At 34.4% G+C, this 19,537-nt stretch overlaps 1 protein-coding gene across 1 annotated transcript; it reads right to left on the reverse strand.

Annotated features, from left to right (window-relative positions):
• Nucleotides 1-296: 296 nt before the first annotated feature.
• LOC128224617 (kinesin-associated protein 3-like) lies at nucleotides 297-18,707 on the reverse strand. Its single transcript, XM_052934542.1, has 18 exons — nucleotides 18,571-18,707; nucleotides 16,146-16,277; nucleotides 15,550-15,704; nucleotides 14,421-14,621; nucleotides 14,071-14,187; nucleotides 13,566-13,673; nucleotides 12,465-12,563; nucleotides 11,560-11,738; nucleotides 11,120-11,282; nucleotides 10,253-10,464; nucleotides 8,872-8,979; nucleotides 8,038-8,203; nucleotides 7,779-7,904; nucleotides 6,659-6,757; nucleotides 5,170-5,255; nucleotides 4,100-4,289; nucleotides 2,307-2,379; nucleotides 297-1,961 (listed from the first exon to the last, which is right to left on the reverse strand). Exons 1-18 carry the CDS (start codon nucleotides 18,606-18,608, stop codon nucleotides 1,721-1,723), a joined length of 2,493 nt encoding a protein of 830 aa, XP_052790502.1. The 5' UTR covers nucleotides 18,609-18,707; the 3' UTR covers nucleotides 297-1,720.
• Between the last annotated feature and the right edge of the window lie 830 nt (nucleotides 18,708-19,537).

Genomic DNA, 19,537 nt, shown 5'->3' on the forward strand with positions numbered 1-19,537 from the left:
TGCATGAACAATGATACCATTTCTTTCCAAACTGAGACGTTTTAACCAGTAATTCGTTTCTGAAAATTGTCACAAGTTCTAAGGAGATCATGTTTTTTTATTACACAATCATTGATTTGTAGATATGTAGAGGAAATAAACAACAATGTTTGATGGAAAATGTATTTATCATTTTACCCAGATTCGTTTGTTGCACAGTCCTTCTGTCTATCAGTATATCTTATCACAAGCAATGAAACACACATATATATTGTAAAAAAGACAGAAATGTGGAAATTCATAAAGTTAAGTCATGGTAGTTGATTTGAATTTATTATTTAAATTTCATTAATAATATGGTACACAAAAATGAGATTTGTACTGAATGCAAATAGTACAGAGACTGCACATTGAGATGATGTATGTATTCTGGACGGAATAAGCTGTGAACAAAAAACTGCTTATTTAAGAAGCAATGTATACAATAAATAATGTCAAGTCAAAATTGGAGACCAGCATTTACAATCGAACCCCGTTGGCTCGAACTCCCAGGGACCGGCAAAAATAACTCGAGCCTCGGAAAATTCGGGAATGCCATCAGAAATCGATCCTTCACATCCAGTTCGAGCCACCGCGGAATCCGAGCAAAGGGAGTTTGAGCAAACGGGGTTAGACTGTATCCCATGCTGGTAGATAAAATTGAAGTAAGCTTTAACCTCCATTGAAGATAAAAGACCTCCGTTTGATCTAAGTCTTCAATATTGAAGAAAAATCACTAACCTTACAGTGAAAGTTCACAATGTTGTACAAGATGTAAACAATAATCAAGACCCATAGAAACAACAATCAGATGACCAATATGTAGCACATTGTGAGTAAATAAATAAATAAGGAATACTGTAAAGTATAAGAACAAAATATATCACAGATTGAAATTCTACAACTCGGGACATAAAAAGCAAGTATATCGACTTTAACGAAAATCACATCAACTTAAACAAATCATACAATCTGACAATATTGATGATTTACACAAGATAAGTATGACGTACAATGTTTATCAACCAATTAACTTTTGTTTTACGTTTTTAATCCAAACGTATATACATATCAATTTTTAAAAACACATTTATTCATAAGTATCCTCAATAAAAAAATAGTGATAATTGGTATTTATCAACAAAGTTTGAAAAAATGAAAAACTCATATCCAATAAGAACACCATCGTGCAATTTTTAGGGCCTTTGAAAGTACCCTATCACAATGCGGGTCATATCACCAAATTATGATAAAAGTAACTATCAGTATGTACAGTTTCAGATGGTTTTGAAAACATACAATACCAATGGTATGGATTATCTAGTGTGTATCACTAACATAACTGGAAGTGCAAATTATTTTTATAATACCAAAAATTTTATATCAACACTCAAGATACGGTATGTCAATTGTTCCAACAGCATATATTTTGCCATGATGAAAATCAACTAACATGTAATTACATGTATCAGAGTTCTACATTAAAGTACCCTATGTCTCGTCTTCAATTTTTCCATCAAATCCGCTATTAAATTACAGCCAATCACAGTCACTATGATGTTTTTCCTTAATTAAGTCTCAATTATCAAGTCTCAGAAATCCTTAATTAAGCCTCAATTATCAAGTCTCAGAAATTCCTTAATTAAGTCTCAATTGTCAAGTCTCAGAAATAAAGTCACATTTTTTTTGTACATCTCGGCCGCTATCTCATATCCTGTGAGTAGCCATATTCATAATCTTCCTCTCCAGCCATTTCCGGCGGGCCAAAGTTGTAGTTCTGGGGGTAGTGATCATATTCATCCAGCATAATGGGTCTCCCGTATTCGTCGACAGGCTGGCCATATTCGTCTATGGGCTGGCCGTACTGGTCCATGGCAGGACCTCCGTTCACAAAGCCCATGTTGGAGTCCGGTCTTGCGTAGGGTTCATACTCGTTTCCATATCTGTTGTTGAAAAGGTCAATGCAAATATATTAGTTACTTTAGTTTTCTTTTTTTGTTTCCAACAATTGAATCCAGAAATTAAAGAAGTTAATACTAAAACTTATCAGATGAAAGAATATTCTAAACCAAGCCTATATAACAATCAATGTTTAGTTTCCACATTTTGTTCAGGAAGACTACAGAAATTCCATATAATTCTCCAATAACTTCAAAAATAGAACATTTTTTTCGACACAATCAGTGATTTGCCTCAGTAAAAGTTCACACTCATTTACAAAGAAGGGTGATTAATACATTGTTGTGATGCTTGATTCACAATCGTTGTTAAATAAAAACAAATCTTACCCATACACCCCATTTTCATCTATGTACTCAGGTGTCAAATGTCCATCCATTATCAACGACGGATCATAACCATCTGGAAAATGGAGATTCAAAAAACATTATTACAAATATGAATAACATCATCATCATCATCATCATCATCATGCACCACCACCACATCATCATCAACAAAACTGTTACATATTGTTAAAAACTAGACTGTTCTTGTGGCTACAAAATACAACACTGTTTTTAGCTGTTCATAGTTCATTTTTAATGTTTAAACTTTATTCTTACAATAAATTAAGTTTGAACTTAAATTCAACAACTTGAGCAACAAAAACGCTCCACAACATGATTTTAAAATAAACTAAAATTATTCATATTGACATATATCTTTGTACCAAGTTTCAATCAATTCCTTAAAGTAGTTTACGAGTTCTGCTCTAGACAAATTTAATTGAAGAAACAGAATTATAAGAAGAATAATAACGCTTAAAACAATATGTATTCCTTCATTCAAGTGGAGACATATGGTTATACTTAATGCCACTTTACTTAAATTTCACTGAACAAAACTACATACTAACATGAATGACCATCATGCTGGGATTAGTTTTATATTTGATTTTATTATTCATGCATAATTAACTTTTAAAGAACACACCAAGCTTAATTCAACAAAATCAGAAACAATTCTATCTGCATTGTAAATGAATATTTCATTTAATTAGATCCACATAAACACCAGTCAATAAAGAAAGCAAAAAGAAGGGGTCCTTCATGTATGCCTTTATAATTTATATCGCACATGCATGTACCAATACAACTTTTCAAGACTTCATGCTTAGGTTACGTCCATACCCTTTGGAGCTGTAAATGGGCAACAAAAATAACTGATTTATTATCTTTAACATCGCATACGTTGAGCAGTCGAGAAGTTGTAAAATGTGTAAGGAAAATTTAAGTTTATTAAAGAATAAATTTAATGACAAAGGACCAAGTCAGCGACCAAGTAATAGTTAAATAACATGAAGTAAAAGCTTAATGATTAAGAATAAATGGAGAAAGCATAGGGACACACCTTTCTTTAAAATTACGATTTTACTTCAGGTGTTCTGACTTAGAATACAACCTCATTTGCCAACATGTTGTCAAGGCAAAATCTTGTGTTTGGATAAGTGGCAGTAGGCGGACCTTTGAACCACCACGAAAGTTGAAATTCATAATGATTAAAGCCTAGAACTTAATGACTGCCTATCTGCCATTTCATTGGCTGAAAATGTAGGTTGAATTCATATATCAGAAATGTGTAGGAACTGAAGTTATATACAGAATTGCAGCACTGTTTTTAAACCCTCATATATTTTATGATATTTTGACTCTATTTTTTCAATTGTAATTTATTTCAGAATCCCCATTTGCATTACCAAATTACAGTCCAGACAAGCAAAATTACAAGGAATATTGACCAATTACCATAAGTGTGACCTTTGACATACAGACATGAGTCTTGTATGTGATGCATAACTCCAGTCACTGACACAAATCTTTTGGAAGAGAAGTCAGGATGGTTCAGAATGCCACCATCATACAGAACTTGAACATCATATACCATCAACTTTCCATCTTATGGGAGTTTTAATTGCACTCCACACATCGACTGAGCCTCATGCTTTGCCAGACGGGATAAGGGTAGCAATCACCCTTAAATAAGTGAAGTAAGGTGTATTACTACTTTAATAGTAGAGCTAATACCCTTAATCCTTAATCGTATTCAAGTATTGCTAACACTTCACTGATAAGCCATGTACCTGGATAGAAGAGATCCGGCCTGTCCAGTATGTCAGCATCCTGTAGGTAGTCCGCATACCCCTCTTCAGGGTACATGTACGGATCAGCCATCTCGTCCGCCCCTCTCGACTCCACCATCTCCAGCCACTGTGAGTTGTGCCAGCGGAATTTCTCAAGCTGGATCTTCTTGGCCCATTCCTCGTCAAACTCCTTTTGTCACAGAAATAAAAGATGACTTTGTTTAGTTATAAATACCATGTGTTTACGGTACAGATTAGAAAATCTGAAAAGTCCTTTTGCACTCAAATGAACTTTTCAGGGAGAAAATATCATGAAACATCTGCTGTTATCTAAAAAAAACATTCTTAAAGCTGCACTCTCACAGATTTACCATTTTTACAACTTTTTTTATTTCGTCTTGGAAAGAGCAAATTATTGCGTTTATATCTGCAATCCAATGATATATGGGTGCTGACAAAAAATCAGATAGTAAATTTTCATATTTCTGTTCGAAAATTATGTTTTATGGCTTAAATCGTTACTATGGTTTAAGAAAAATGCATAAAACATCAATTTTCTAACTTAAATATAAAAATCTGCGATCTAATTTTTTGTCAACAATCTTATATAACTGGTTTCCACGGATTTTCACAAAAATTGGCTCGTTCCAAGACAAAAAATAAAAAAAAGTTGTCAAAACATTCAATCTGTGAGAGTGCAGCTTTAATAGTGAAAACTGTATAGCACTTTAAATCCGAGGTGTTTTGTGTGAGTGTTTAAGTCCACATATGCATTCAATGTATGGTACAATTGAAGTACAAATGTACCATGTGCAAATGTTGTTATCTTATATTGTATAATTTGAATTTTGTATAATTTGAGTGTAAGTAATTTGTCAATTTAATATAAAGTTGCAAATAAAGGGAAATAAAATGCCCACAAATGCTTCGACAAAAATAAATACAGTTACATGTATTCGCTCTTGGAGAAAAGAGTTATCTAAAAAACATCTGCTACAGATAGGTACATGTTTTTCAGACTTAGATGACCCAACAATGTATCACTAACAAGAAATGCAGAAGCAACTTACGGAGATGATATCGAGGGTGTTATCACAGACTTTCCTGATCTCTGCATTTTTGTCATGCATCAGGTCGATCAGGTATGCTGGAGCCTCTGAGGTATCGGTTAAGGATAACATGCAACAGCTACAGATGAATGGTTATTTTATACCATTCTTTTACCTAGATTTGAAGACAGTTGTGGACTTGATTAATTAAATTGAAAACAGGCTTAGGCATCCTTTTAGAGAGATCAAGAATGCCTCGTTGGGAGAGGGGCAGTTACCAATACCTCTAGACCGCTCTAATTCTCATGATACCTAGAGAGACCAAAAGAACGCCATGTTGGGAGAGAGGCAGACACCAATACCCCAGAACCACTCTCAAATTTATGATACCTAGTTTTATACTAGAAACCTTGTTGATTAAAATTGAGAACAATTGATTGAAGAACATTAAAAAGCTTGATAATTTTTTTGAATATATATGAACTTATTTTTTTCACTCTTACTGCTGTTATTTCAAGTAATGTGTAATTTCTCTTTATTTCTGATCATAAAACCTAACAAGCTAGCTCTTCACATAAGCAACTTACACACCAAGTTTCATCAATATCGGTCAATGCTAACTAAAGTTATTGGGCAGGAACCATTTTTCTATTTAAGTAACAGTGACCTTGACCTTAGCCCCCCCCCGCAATAGCAATCCCAAGCTAGCTCTTCACATCAGCTACCTACACACCAACTTTCATCAATATCTATCAATCCTAACTAAAGTTATTGGGCAGAAACCATTTTTCTATTTTTAGTAACAGGCGATCTTGACCTTAGCCCCACCCCCCTCAAAAGCAATCCCATGCTAGCTCTTCACATAAGCTACCTACACACCAAGTTTCATCAATATCTGTCAATGCTAACTAAAGTTATTGGGCAGAAACCATTTTTCTATTTTAAGTAACAGTGACCTTGACCATTTTTCTATTTTAAGTAATAGTGACCTTGACCTTAGCCCCTCTCCACTCAAAAGCAATCACAAGCTAGCTCTTCACATAAGCAAATTACACACCAAGTTTCGTCAATATCTATCAATGCTAACTAAAGATATTGGGCAGAAACCATTTTTCTATTTTTAGTAACAGTGACCTTGACCTTAGCCCCATCCCCCTCAAAAGAAATCCCAAGATAGCTCTTCCCATAAGCTACCTACACACCAAGTTTCATCAATATCTATCAATGCTAACTAAAGTTATTGAACAGAAACCAATGTTTGACGCCCGCCCGCCCTACAACCTCATTCTAATAACCTGGTTTTCGTTGAAAACCTCGTTAAAAAGCTACTGCAAGTTTTTGGGGTCATTACAAATCCAGACAATTTTAACTCTCCATTATGCTGTTGCCAATACCTAAAGATTCTATTGAGGCTATAAAAGTCTACTGAACTAGAAATCCATTTTATACAGAGATAATTCAAGCTTTGTGGTATTAACAAAAAATCCGCTACTAGTAATGTAAAGGATACGAGTGTCCTTGATAATGACCTCGCGTGTGGACTCGTGGAAGATCATCTGGTAGAACACATACACGATCTGACAAACCATCTCGTCATCCTCCTGTTTCTCTGCAGAGGGAAATACATTAGTGTGAGGTTATACAGAAAAAAACAATGTCCACTTGCCATCTCCAACAATGCATGAATGGAAAACAAGACTTATGGACCATCGGGAGAACATGCCAAACACAGTCACCTTTTGTGTGAGGTAGGACAGTGAAGTGTGTGTGTGGGTAAGAACCAGCCGCTCAGTTAGCTCAGTTAGTTAGAGCCCCATGCTACTGTTCCAGCAGCTGTGGGTTTGAGCCCCACACCGGGGCCACTTTTCCAACCAGGTTCGCTTCAATAGCAGTGTCCATGCATATGGTGCCTATTTGCTAATTTCAATACGTATGGAATAATAATCATCGATAGCACATGACTTATCATGTCACCCTTTTGCATCTATAGCTTGGTTTGACATTAACTATACATCTCAGGGATAACCATCAGGTGAAATCAAGTATTCCATCCTGAAGTCAGGTGTCCCTTCGAAAAAATGTCTTTGTTCTTTGTGTGAGTATGGGCTTTTATATACCTGTATTTCGAATAATTTTACATGAAGTATTAGTTGAATTGAGTTGAGTTAAATTATTAGTTCAGTATTTTAGAAGCGTATATCTGCTGTAAGCATTCAAACATTCACAAAACACATTTTATATTTATTCTATTATATGGATGGACCAGTATAAGAATGAATCAGGTTTTGTTTTTGTTTATATAACACACTGACCAATCAACCGAGTTTTTAATCTTTGCATATTTTGGCATGTCGAATGCTGTATATAGGGAAAATGTGTGTTTACACTGTCCATTTTCTATCATTGATTATTGAGATATGAATTGAAGGACACAATATATTGACTTGACAAATTACTCAAAGATTAAAAGTGACTGCAAAAACCAACATGAGTGACGATAATTGGTAAATGATAATCCTTGGTCCTTGACATTTTTCAATGTCAAAATATGGCTTTTTAAAGGATTGAAAGCACATGATGTCAGTAATTCAAATTGTTAACTAATGAAAATAGAAGAAAAAGACTCCAACCATTTAGCAGTTCTATAAGGCTCTGTATAATGTTGGTCTCTGCAAGCATCCTAGCACTGATGTCGTCGTTGCAAACCGTACCAACGAGGATGATCACCTGTAACATCCAGTCATCCTCAGCACCACCTGCAACATGCAACACTTCCACTAGCAACATCATCATTAAATCTGTTCTCATTGTTTGGCAAACCAAATTTTTTATCAGAACTCAAAATAAAATGTTTTGACAGTAGTAAAGCCATTTTAACAGGCAGCTAACCTCTCTGTAACTTGTGTTTGATCCAGGGTATCAGCTCATATTCCTTCAGGATGAGTTCGTAATCAAGGTCGGGAATGGTTAGATTGCCAAAGACACCAAGACACTCCAGTGAGAAGTCTTCCTCCTCTGTATTTAACACAGCTTCTGCAAGGTCGCTGATGTAGTCCTGGAAAACAGAGAGAGTATAATTGAACAGCCAAATGAAATGTGAACTTTAAGGAGCTGTCAAAGTATGTGACCAAAGCCCCCAAAGTTGGTCTTGTCAGATGCATTAGTATACAACACAAGTGTTGCTTAAAAAATGATCAAAATTCTATTACCGTTACAAATTCCTTTAAGAGGTTCTCTACAAATCTGTAAAGATTACTTGAATTCTTGTAATGAGGTAAAACATCATGGCCGAGACAATAAGTTTAGTTCAACATCGACCACAAAATGTGACTTTCACCTATGAGATAACTGTCATGCATGTCACACCTTTAAATGGAACATGATAAGTTTGTGAATGTATATTTAAATATACCGTGACCGTAACCCTGACTTTTGACCTCCTGACCTCAAAACTGAAAGGGGCTGCCTGCTTGTCATCATCAACCTGCCTCCAATTAAAGGTTGACAAGGTTTTTCTTCTTTCAGAAATAGCTCATAAGCAGGTGTAAATAAGCTTTTCATATGGAAAACCACAAAAATCAGCCCCAAAACCCTCATGGCAATAAAACCCATAAACCTTAAATGTTGAATTATATGGTATTGGATTTTGTCACCTTGTGCAAAAAAAGTATCCTTTTTATCATTAACAGCTTTTTAGCATCATGGTACAAACATATTACTAACTATAAAGAGATTCTTGGTTGGCCCATCATGCTCGGAGATATTTCTGATCATCTTCATCAACAGTGGATCCCGGAACTTAAACGCCCGCTTCATCAACATTTTCAGGCCCTGAAAGTGAATGGGTATTTGAAATATTAATATACCCCGGTAGTTTAAAACATGCAATCCCGGAACTTGAACGCCCGCTTCATCAACATTTTCAGGCCCTGAAAGTGAATGGGTATTTGAAATATTAATATACCCCGGTAGTTTAAAACATGCAATCCCGGAACTTGAACGCCCACTTCATCAACATCTTCAGGCCCTGAAAGTGAATGGGTATTTGAAATATTAATATACCCCGGTAGTTTAAAACATGCAATTAAGCTTGCACAATAATCCTAAATATATGGCGCAAAAATCTAATAAAATATTCCTTTTTTAGAAGTTTATTCAGATTTTTTTTATCTTTAAAAACATTTCCCGTTCCTTTTGCAAGGGATAAAAATAGCTTTAAATCAAACAGCATTCAGGCAGTAATGATTTGGAAACTGTTTAATTCCCTACTTTCAAAGACTTTGAGCAGTTTGAGTGTTGGCCATAAGATTGATATACAAACCAATAGCTGGCCATAATATAACAAAAATACTTAAGTCAAATCTCAAACTTAGACTTAAAGATGCACTCTTACTCTCAAAAAAGATTTACCACAATTAATAATTTGGTTTTAATATTCCAAAAAGAGTGTTGAAAACAATGGTTCATACCGAGTTTAATTTGAAAGATATGAGCATAAAACAAGGTATTTCTACCTTTTTATACGATAGTAGATCACAGTAAATCTTTTATCATTTAATATTTTTGCGCTTTCTTCTATTAAATACATGGTTACCATCCTGTTATCAGTACTTAATATTTTCCATAAAATGCAGTAGAGTTCAACTCAATGTTTTTTATTAATTACTCAAGAATATTTTTGCTCTAGATTAAGTTTTTATAGACACATTGTATGAGAAAATATGTTTTTGTTTTTTTAATGAGTTGAAAATGAGATAGATTTTACTTGACTAGTTTTGTCATATTGGGGCATGGGGCCATTTTCTCGAAACTGCTTAAGTCTGTTTTAACACAAATAAGCTATGCTCACTATTTTTGATCTTCTATATTTGTGAAAAATTTGCTTTTTTCAAAGTCTTTTGACTGTATATTGAAGGAAGCATGAGGGTATTGAAATTTTGCTGAACAAAATAAGCTCCTTAAATCTGTACACCTTAAGAAGTTTCGAGAAATCAGGGCCTGGTGATTAAATATACAATACATACAGAATCTTTCATTGCTCATTGCCACAAGTAACAGGAGCTGAACAATATCTTAAAACTCACAAATCACAATCTATAAGTACCTGGCCTTCACATATGATCTGTGCTGTGCGTTTATTGGCTGCCAGGTTGATACACAGGGCTAGCAGCTCAATGTCCGGGTTTTCCGGGGACTCAAACAGCATCTTCATCACCATTGGAATACAGTCGGTGTATGTAAACATAGACTTGGATTTCTCGTCCATTGACACATGGTAGAGGATACATAACACAATCAACTTGTGGTTCTCATTATCTGAAATAGGTACAAAACAACTTTTACATAACAGCATAAAGCTACAGATTTATATTCATAAATAGGACTGACTTTACCATTCTGAAATTTGAATAAAATAACAAGGGACATAACTTGACAATTATTAAAGCTAGAGTCATTGACCTCACTATGCATTTGCTGATTGTCTCTAGCAACAAGTACACTAAGTTTCATATGAATAATTTGAATGGATTTTGTGTAATGGCCAAGGTAAAAGCTTTGCACAACAATGCTGTGACAAAGGGTTTTACAACAATTGAATTGTTAAAAGGTTTTCAAAAGTTTTTAATTATTGATCAATATTTAGGCAAAAAATCATAAATACTAAGAGAAACACATTTGATTTGAGCTCGAATGCTTTGCCCATTCATGTCTTGTTTACAATAGGTATTTCAAATCAAGTGGATAATTTTTCAAAATAATAACAGGGGAAAAGAAAGAAAATGTTTTAAGAGGCCCTACTTAATGAGCAAGAAGGTAAGTTTTAGTTTATATATCAAAATAACACAGAATGAGGTAATATTACATGATAGACTAATTTTCAAGATGTCTAGCTAACTAAGCAGGGAAATTTTTTTAAAATAATACCTGGGTAATATCACAGACAGAAAATATTTCAGGCTGCTGAACTTACTGAGTAGGGAGACGAGTTTCGGAAGTAGCCCAAACTTGATCATCTTTGATCGCATGTCCGTGTCAAAAGAAAGATTTAGAAGCAGACGCAGGGTGATATTCAGTAGATCTTCATGATCACAGGGTATCAACTTGGTCAACTTCTCAATGATGTTCAGCTCTGCCTGAAAGAGGAAGAAAAACAACTTTAGTTCATGCATACGGATAAACTAAGTAATAATTCATCAAAGTGTTATACTAGGAAAAAAAATTATCACGTGGGATAACTTGACAAGCACCATTTCAAAAATGCAATTTTTAATCAATTAAAAGAAATTAAAAAATAACCATCTCAGTTTTTTCCTTACAAATATGCAGAGTTCTTTGATGAAAGAGGTTACAAGAATAGCGACTTTTAACATACAATTTTCAACAAGAACAAAAAGAAAAAAACAATTTTACCATCTCAGTCTTGTTTTCCACAAATATTGAGAGTTTCTTAAGGAAAGAGACGACCAGTATGAGGAGTTCAAAGTTGTCGCGCTCCAATGATTTCACCAACATCTTGATAGCATTCTTGTTCTTCATCTTCATCTCAACTTTCAGGTCCTCCGCAAGGTTCAATAACAGGTAGAACGCAACTGGAAGGAGCATAAGGCTTCTCTTAGATTTAAGAAACAATCTTTTAATCGAATACATGTATCCAAAATTTCACTCTTACTCCTTAAAAAGCAGTTCCACAATTAAAACAAATGTTTTGATTTACCGAAAAGCATCAATAAATATCTCAAACAATGGTTCTTATGAAGAATACCATGTTTAATTTAGAAGGAAGGTGCATAAAAAATGGTATTTCTACCTTATGAGATGATAGTAGATAACAGAAAATCTTTGTGAACTCACCAATCATTTAATATTTTTAGATTTTCAGTTATTAAATACACCATCACAATCATGTAATTAGTAATTGATATTATCCATAAATGCATTTTGAGCAAGTAGTTAAAGGTTAATCACGCAAAATTTATGTTTGTTATATTGATTTTAAATATTACTATCACTTTAACATGAGCAGGGATAACAACACATCGGCTGTAGATCCCTGTGGGTACAATATTGCTGCCAAACAGATAGCGATAATTTGATGTAGGTTGTTGCATAGAAAATCTGCATCTTAAATGAACTGCAAAACCTCGTGGACTTTTTGGAGATGGGGCTTAGCCTTTACCACTCTTTTTCTATTCACTAAAATTATTTGACTTTCAACTGGACAGCGCTAATTTGATTTAAAGTGTAGCTTAGGTGGATATGGCTCTTACGAGGTACTTACAAAAAGCGGTAAACCTTTATTTCACTGAATGACTCACCTCTTAGCAGCTGCTCTTGCTTCTTGACAAGGCCTTCAAACTTGCGTAAACTCTTCTCATATTCTTCCTTCAGTTTCTTGTTGGACTTGTCTGCTTCAGGTGAACAGGGGTTAAGGTACATATACAGGTAATTCCACACTTTATATTTCAAATAAAATTTCACCAAACAGTTAAACAATTGGCTGTTAGTGGGCTGATTGTTTAGAACTTTGTTTAATTTAACAACGTTGTTAACGTCATAATTATTAACTTTCAAATCATTAATACTCAAGAATCTGCTGTATTTCTTACAAGATTTAACACAACTGTTTCAGCTGTACTTGTTTATCAATAAAAATTAACAACAATGTCGTTAATCATATTGTTAATTTAAAAAAAAAATTCAGTCTAATGTTTAAGCACCAGGCCCCAATTTCTCGAAACTTCTTACGTCCCTTATAACAGTATTTAGCTAATCTCATTATTTTCGTTGTTCTATAAAATGTGTTGCGTTAACTTCATCAAGAATTTTTAGAAATTATGTTGGAAAAATTTGTATGATTATCAGAATAAACCATTTTTCATTTATCAAAATCCATTTTCAATATGTACTTTGGCTAATTCAAATAAGCGACTTAAGCCTGTTAAGCTTAAGAAGTTTCAAGAAATTGGGGCCAGAATTGTAGTAAATATCTGAATCTATTACAGAGCTTAATACTGGCCACAATTTTTTGAACAGTCTCAAGTCTCTTAGATGTATATGGTATTCTCCTTTTAGAGTTTGGAGACTCTTAAATGAAATTATTTGAAAGATATTCAGGATAACTACATTTTGTTTTATAAAACCAATATAAGTAAGAAATAAAAACAATGGAAAAAGATCATGTCTTGCTTAAGATATTTTGAGAAATATGGGCCTGTCTCTGTCATCGAAATAAGACTTTTAGATAAACAAGCATTAAACTCTTACATTACTATTATATATAACTTGCCATAAAAAATAGTAACAAGCCCTGCAAAACATTTAACCAATGCAGGGATTGCGGGCTTGTGATTGTTATGAAAACTGCAGTCTTGTTGGCCACTCATTTTCAGATGTATTTAATTATCATGTAAGGATATCAGCTTTTTTCTTCTTGTCAAGCTCCTCCTTCCACAGGTCGTATTTCTTGATCTCGTGCTCCACAATTGTCATGCATAATGCCCCTATCTTGAAATGGAGGATTACACCTGCAATGCAAATGGAGAAAACACAATCATTATAATGTATCAGAGTGAGAAAAATATACAGCCAGAGATAATCATTAATTAAGCAATAGGAAAATACGTAATCGATACTGGTAGCTATAATTCATACATTATGAACAATGACTTTGAGCACGGTCACAACACATAATTTATTGTCAATAATAACATTTACTTTCCAAAAATTAAGCCACTGTGCAGTAGACTGAGTTCTTGGAAGTTTCTCAATTTGAGATCATTATTATAAACTAATTACACTAATTTGGCTCCAAAACAAGATCATTATAACAAGAGAACAGCAAGCAGATACCAACACTCCTCTTTTTCTCATGAAACAAGGGGCATAAAAAAAGTAAAACAGATGTAATTAATCAAAACAGACCATGAAATTGAGTGAAGCTGGAAAAGCAGAAGAATATGTAGATGATGTTGGTTGCCAGCTCAGTGCTTTTCTTCCAGTCATCTCGCAACACTCGAGCCATCGCACTGACCACCGTCTCTGTATAGGTAGAGTGAAGAAAACATGCGTTAGATTATGTGCAGACCAGGAAAAGTTATATACTTTAGTAATGAATACCCATATGACGAAAGATATTTTGATTCTTTATGCAATTTTATAAAAAATGATGATTCACATATTGACCAACCTTACAATTCATATATGATACCTTTTCAATGACCAAATATGATAACTTTTAAAAGCAATTAACCAGCACCATACACACATCCTACCATTAGAGAAGAGCTCTTCCAGGTTATCAGGATTCCGGGACAGCTGAAGCAACAGGGCCGATCCACGGATCTTTTCCGCTACATCTTCGTACAATAGCTCCAGGTATTCGTCCAAGTCATTAATGTTCGCCACCTCATCTATCTCAGTAGCGTCATATGTCGGCACGACTGGCGTCTCATGGAGCTCTGTCTTACCCGAAGCTAGGAGAAAAGTTGGGTTACGGTCATTGAAATATGTTTTAGAAATCCTTAACAATGCAGGTAAAACAAAACTGACTAGATCCCCAAAAGGGGTACTTTCTCATGACCTCTTAAAAAGGACACCAGTATCGGTTTCTTCCCAGGAAACAGACTCGAGAGTGATTCTATAAGCTTTCGTTACAATACAGAAATTAGTATAAACTAATATATGGCTCAGAAATGAAAATATCTTTACAATGTAGGTACATGTGTAAAAACAAAAATGTCTTTCTTGCAGAACAAAAAGATCAGTAAAGTCTGTTCTACTTTATAGCTCCAGCCAGGATTAGAAAAGAGCAGGGTGTTAGGTCAGAAAGGGCACTTTTGATGTGCATTCAATGAGCCTTAATGGGACACTTCTTTAAATATTTTGTTAAGAAAACTTTAGCTGTTATCTTTACTTTGTGTCAGAATTACATATATATTTCTTATAGATTTGTTACTAATTTCTGTAAATTGACTCTTGTCACACAAAAGGGCACAGCAGGGCGTAGTAAAACGCAGCAGGGTGCCGGAAAAGGGTAGAGGGATGCCCCAACCTGCTATTTAGGCCTAGCTGGAGTACTGCGGTGTTTTCTTTGTTTCATTCATTCATCAGTTCCCTTATCACAAAAGTAGCGTGCAGATATATTAGAACAACATTCACTTATATATGCATGTTAGTTATTGAACACTATTCTTTACAACATCATACAAAACATCATCCCTACCCTCAGGATTGAAATTATATAGACGCTCTTGATAATTGTGTAATACTCGGATAGTGAGTAACAAGAACTTTTACAAATTTTAGTTAAAAAAAATCATTTTTTTAGATTACCCGACGTAGTCAAACTAGCTAACTCTTAAATGTAAATTGTCTTCTGTTTAAGACACCGAGCCACTTTACCTTTACTTGGAGCGGACTCCTTCCTGTTCTGTAGGTAATACAGCAGTTGCTCCACCTCTGGCAATTTGCTTGGGTGAATCAGTTTACACTTGTCAATGATCTCCTTTGCCAAGGAGCCCAGGTCACTATTTGGGTTCAGGCTTTTTACACGAATACTGAAAGTATCATGGGCAAGGCTAGATGATCCATGTAAGAAATGTTTGTAAAATAGGGTCTGACTAATCTGTCTGGTATTATTTTAGTTTATGGTTATAATGACACAATTAATAACTTTTCGAATTTGTATGGGTTTTTTACAGAAATATTTAAACATTTTAGTTCAAAAATAAAATGTAATTATTTACATGCCTGGACTGCTTAAATAATACACTGTTCTGCTTTTTTCATTATTGTTTTCATAACAGGCTATCATATTTCTATCATAAATATGTATGTTTTAGCATCTTAGTCAAATATTACCCCAAACCTACAAATGAATGTACAAAATCAACTCTTAAATATTTGTATCTGAAAAATGCAAACTAAAGTTTATGACCTTTTTGTCCAAAGCCAATTTTTAAGCTGATGAGCTAGACATGTATAAAAAGGTGTCTCACATTTTCTGGCACTCTTTCCTCTCTCCAAGCATTGGATCGCCCATCTCTCCCAGAATGGTGGCTTCCAGCTCATAGTTGACCACAAGAGCTTTCTCCGTCGGGTGAACATCTATACTGCCTCCTTTCACCTTCCTATGAAGAGACACAGTAAAAATACAGGCAATAAGTGTCGGTCCAATAGGCTACATTTTGTTGCTCCTTTGAAACCTGATGTTAGTGGCCTCCCAAATCCTCACCACTTTAACATTTATATAGCTATTTTAACATAAAACATTGATTAAAAAGATATATTTTCAAATCTCGCATATTTCATTCAAAACTGCACTCTCAAGGATTGAATGTTTTGACAACTTTTTATTTCTTGTCATGGAAATTAGCCAATTATTGCCTAAATAAATATCTGGAAACCAATAATATAAGACTGCTGAAAAAGATCAGATCGCAGTTTCTATATTATAGTTCAACATCAAATACTTCTCTTAATACTATTTCAATATTTCTCAAAACAATCCTTGTTTTTTCTCCAACCAGTTCAGCCACTAAAAATTTAGAAGAATCCAGTTTTGAAAGCCTAATTTTTTAAACTATAAAGTAACGTTATCAAGTGTGAAAGTTTGACCCAACGCAGAATATGCTAGCTCTGTTTGGGACCCATGTGAAAAAGACGATATTAACAATTGGAAATGGAACAAAGTCGAGGCGCATGCTTTGTCAAACACAAGTGCAGGTACAGATCAACCATCACTGAGATGCTCCAAGACCTCAAAAGAAGTCATACCCTGGTACAGGACCGCAGAAAGATCTCCTCCCTAAATTTCCTTTACATAATTTCAAATGATCTAGTTGCCATCAACAAATTCAACCATCTTCTTTAAGCCTTTAAGGCTCAACTAACCAACCTCTTTATCTAGACTCTTAAATATGCTTCAGGGCTTCCATTTAGTCCAAATAATTGTACGTTGACGGATTTTTTTTAGATTTTTGATATGGCAAATCCTTCACGTACAAATTGTTTAGTATCAAAAGTGGGTAGTTGTTCCGATCAGGATTCCGGGTTAAAGCATATAGCGTCTATAAAATATCATAAAAACAAGAAATATTACCAGATAATGTTATTTTATATTAGTTCCGTACACAAAAATTAAATATCCAACTTATAATAATGAGTTTGACGGCTTTTCTTCATTTCATTCTGTCAAAACATAACGATATATACATGAAGGGCACCTGCAAGGCTTTAGGGCACAGTTTTAAATCGCTCGGAACATTTCGGCCATGGCCGAGTTGTTACGATTGTATAACGAGGTCTATCTCGAACCTTTGTCGGAGGAGGCCGAGTTATTACGATTGTATCGAGTTGTTCCCCTTCGCATAATTGTTGTCTGTGTCAGTCAACTTTCGTTTTATTGGAAAGGTAAACAACTTCTTTTAATGCATTAAATGCTTGTTTAGTGCAAAATAACATTTCACTTACATGGTAAAATATGAATATAACTCTTTATGATCAATTTCAACCATTAAATAATTCACTTAAAACAATTTCAATATTTTTAAAACACCCCCGTTTTTTGCACATTCCCGTTTAGACGTTAGGGATTGGAAGAATCCCGTATAACACGTCTATCATTTTAGACTAGGCTTCCATTAAGAATTTAAAACTGGAAGTAAGAACTTCCGGTCCATCAATTTTGAAAGTTTTTAACTGAAATGTGGTAGTTTAAGTCTCAAGAATACAATATCTTTTTCCACTCTTTTTCAACTAGTAAGTTAAAAATCAAGTAATTTGCAACTTTAACTTGCCAAATTCAAAGACTTATATCATAATAATTCATTTATTTCTTAAAGACTGACCATAAAAGTAATATTGCCACAAGGTTTTGATATTTTGAACTTCCATGCTTTCTAGCTAGGAAGTTTTTTTCAAAATTATGGAAGTTTTTGTACTTCCAAGGAATCAATTTTGGAAGTTTTAACTCATTTCTAGGGAGTAATATACTTCCAAACTTCCTTTAATGGAAGCCCTGATGCTTATTTTTTATACTTTCACAAAAGTAACAAGAGTACAAGTACAAAGAATAAGGCCCATGGACAATAACAGGAAAAATATTCGATAAAGTATATCAAGACCATAGGCAACGATGTTGCCATAATTCTATGAACAACAACAAGAATCCTTCACCACCTCCTAAGGCTCCTTCCCTATACATCACTTTTCCTTCTTGCCATATTTTGTAATATTTTGTTATCTTCTGGCAATAATGTTCAGCCTGTTGAATGTGGCCAGTTTCTGGTACAAGTCCCTGAGCCAGTAATAGCTTCAAGACGAGTATTCGACAAATGAGCATTTCGGACGAAATTTTCGGATGTCAAACATTGAAGCATTGTTTATCTAAAACATACTGCGAAACCGATTAGCAAACAATACCTTTTCAGATAGCGTGCATCTTCTGGTTGCAAATTCATTCTGACGTTGTAACTGTAACTTGGAATAATATGACGTATGAATAAAGTACAAAATTATTGTCATCAAAAATTGTGCTTGACAGCCATTCCAAATATTTTTAATCTCCAACAAAAATGAAATTATTTATAGAAATCAAAACAATCTCATTTTTATGATTTCATACTGGTAAATATGTATATTTAACTGTCATTTCTTAATGTGTTATTTTATTAATTCACGTATACCTTTTAAAAATAATTAGAGATTAATGGCTACATTACACTATATCGTTCAGGTCGCAGGCAACAATTTTGGCAAACAGCTGTGCGTGTTGCTGAATTTATGTTAATATGTAAGATACTGTTTAACACATCCTAATATGGCTTAGTAAGTTACATATATTCTTGTAATTGCAAACGGATAATAAATCACTTCTTGTTAAACAAGAAAATATCGTTTAAAAGTATTTGACATAAGAAATATTTATGTTTGATGATTTATGAATTGACATTCAAGCTAAAAACGACTTATATATTAAATTATTCCATATACTGAGCTAGGCTCCTCAAAGAATGTACGCAGATAAACCAGACTAAGTATGGTGGTGGTGGTAAACAGTGTCTGAAATTTTATTTTATTTTAACTGTATACAGTGTCATGTCTGGTGAAGTGAGTGTCAGGGTCATCATTTGACTTCGCAAAGAGTGACATGAAGGCACCCAGGGTAGGTGTTGATTCAGTGCTGGCTGGGAGAATTTTCCGCTTCCGTACTGTGCTAGACAAGAAGGAGTTTGCAAGTACCTGGTTCAGCCGGTGTTGGGTTCTGGTTTGCGAATCACCGTTTTGGAGGTACCTGTCCGGGTTGAATTCTACAAGGTCGAAGCGGATCTTGTACACCATGGACAACCGACTGTATTTCCGAGGCTGGTTGAGGGTTTGCCAGTTTCGG

Source organism: Mya arenaria, chromosome 17 (genome assembly GCF_026914265.1).
Source record: "Mya arenaria isolate MELC-2E11 chromosome 17, ASM2691426v1".
NCBI classification, from domain to species: domain Eukaryota; kingdom Metazoa; phylum Mollusca; class Bivalvia; order Myida; family Myidae; genus Mya; species Mya arenaria.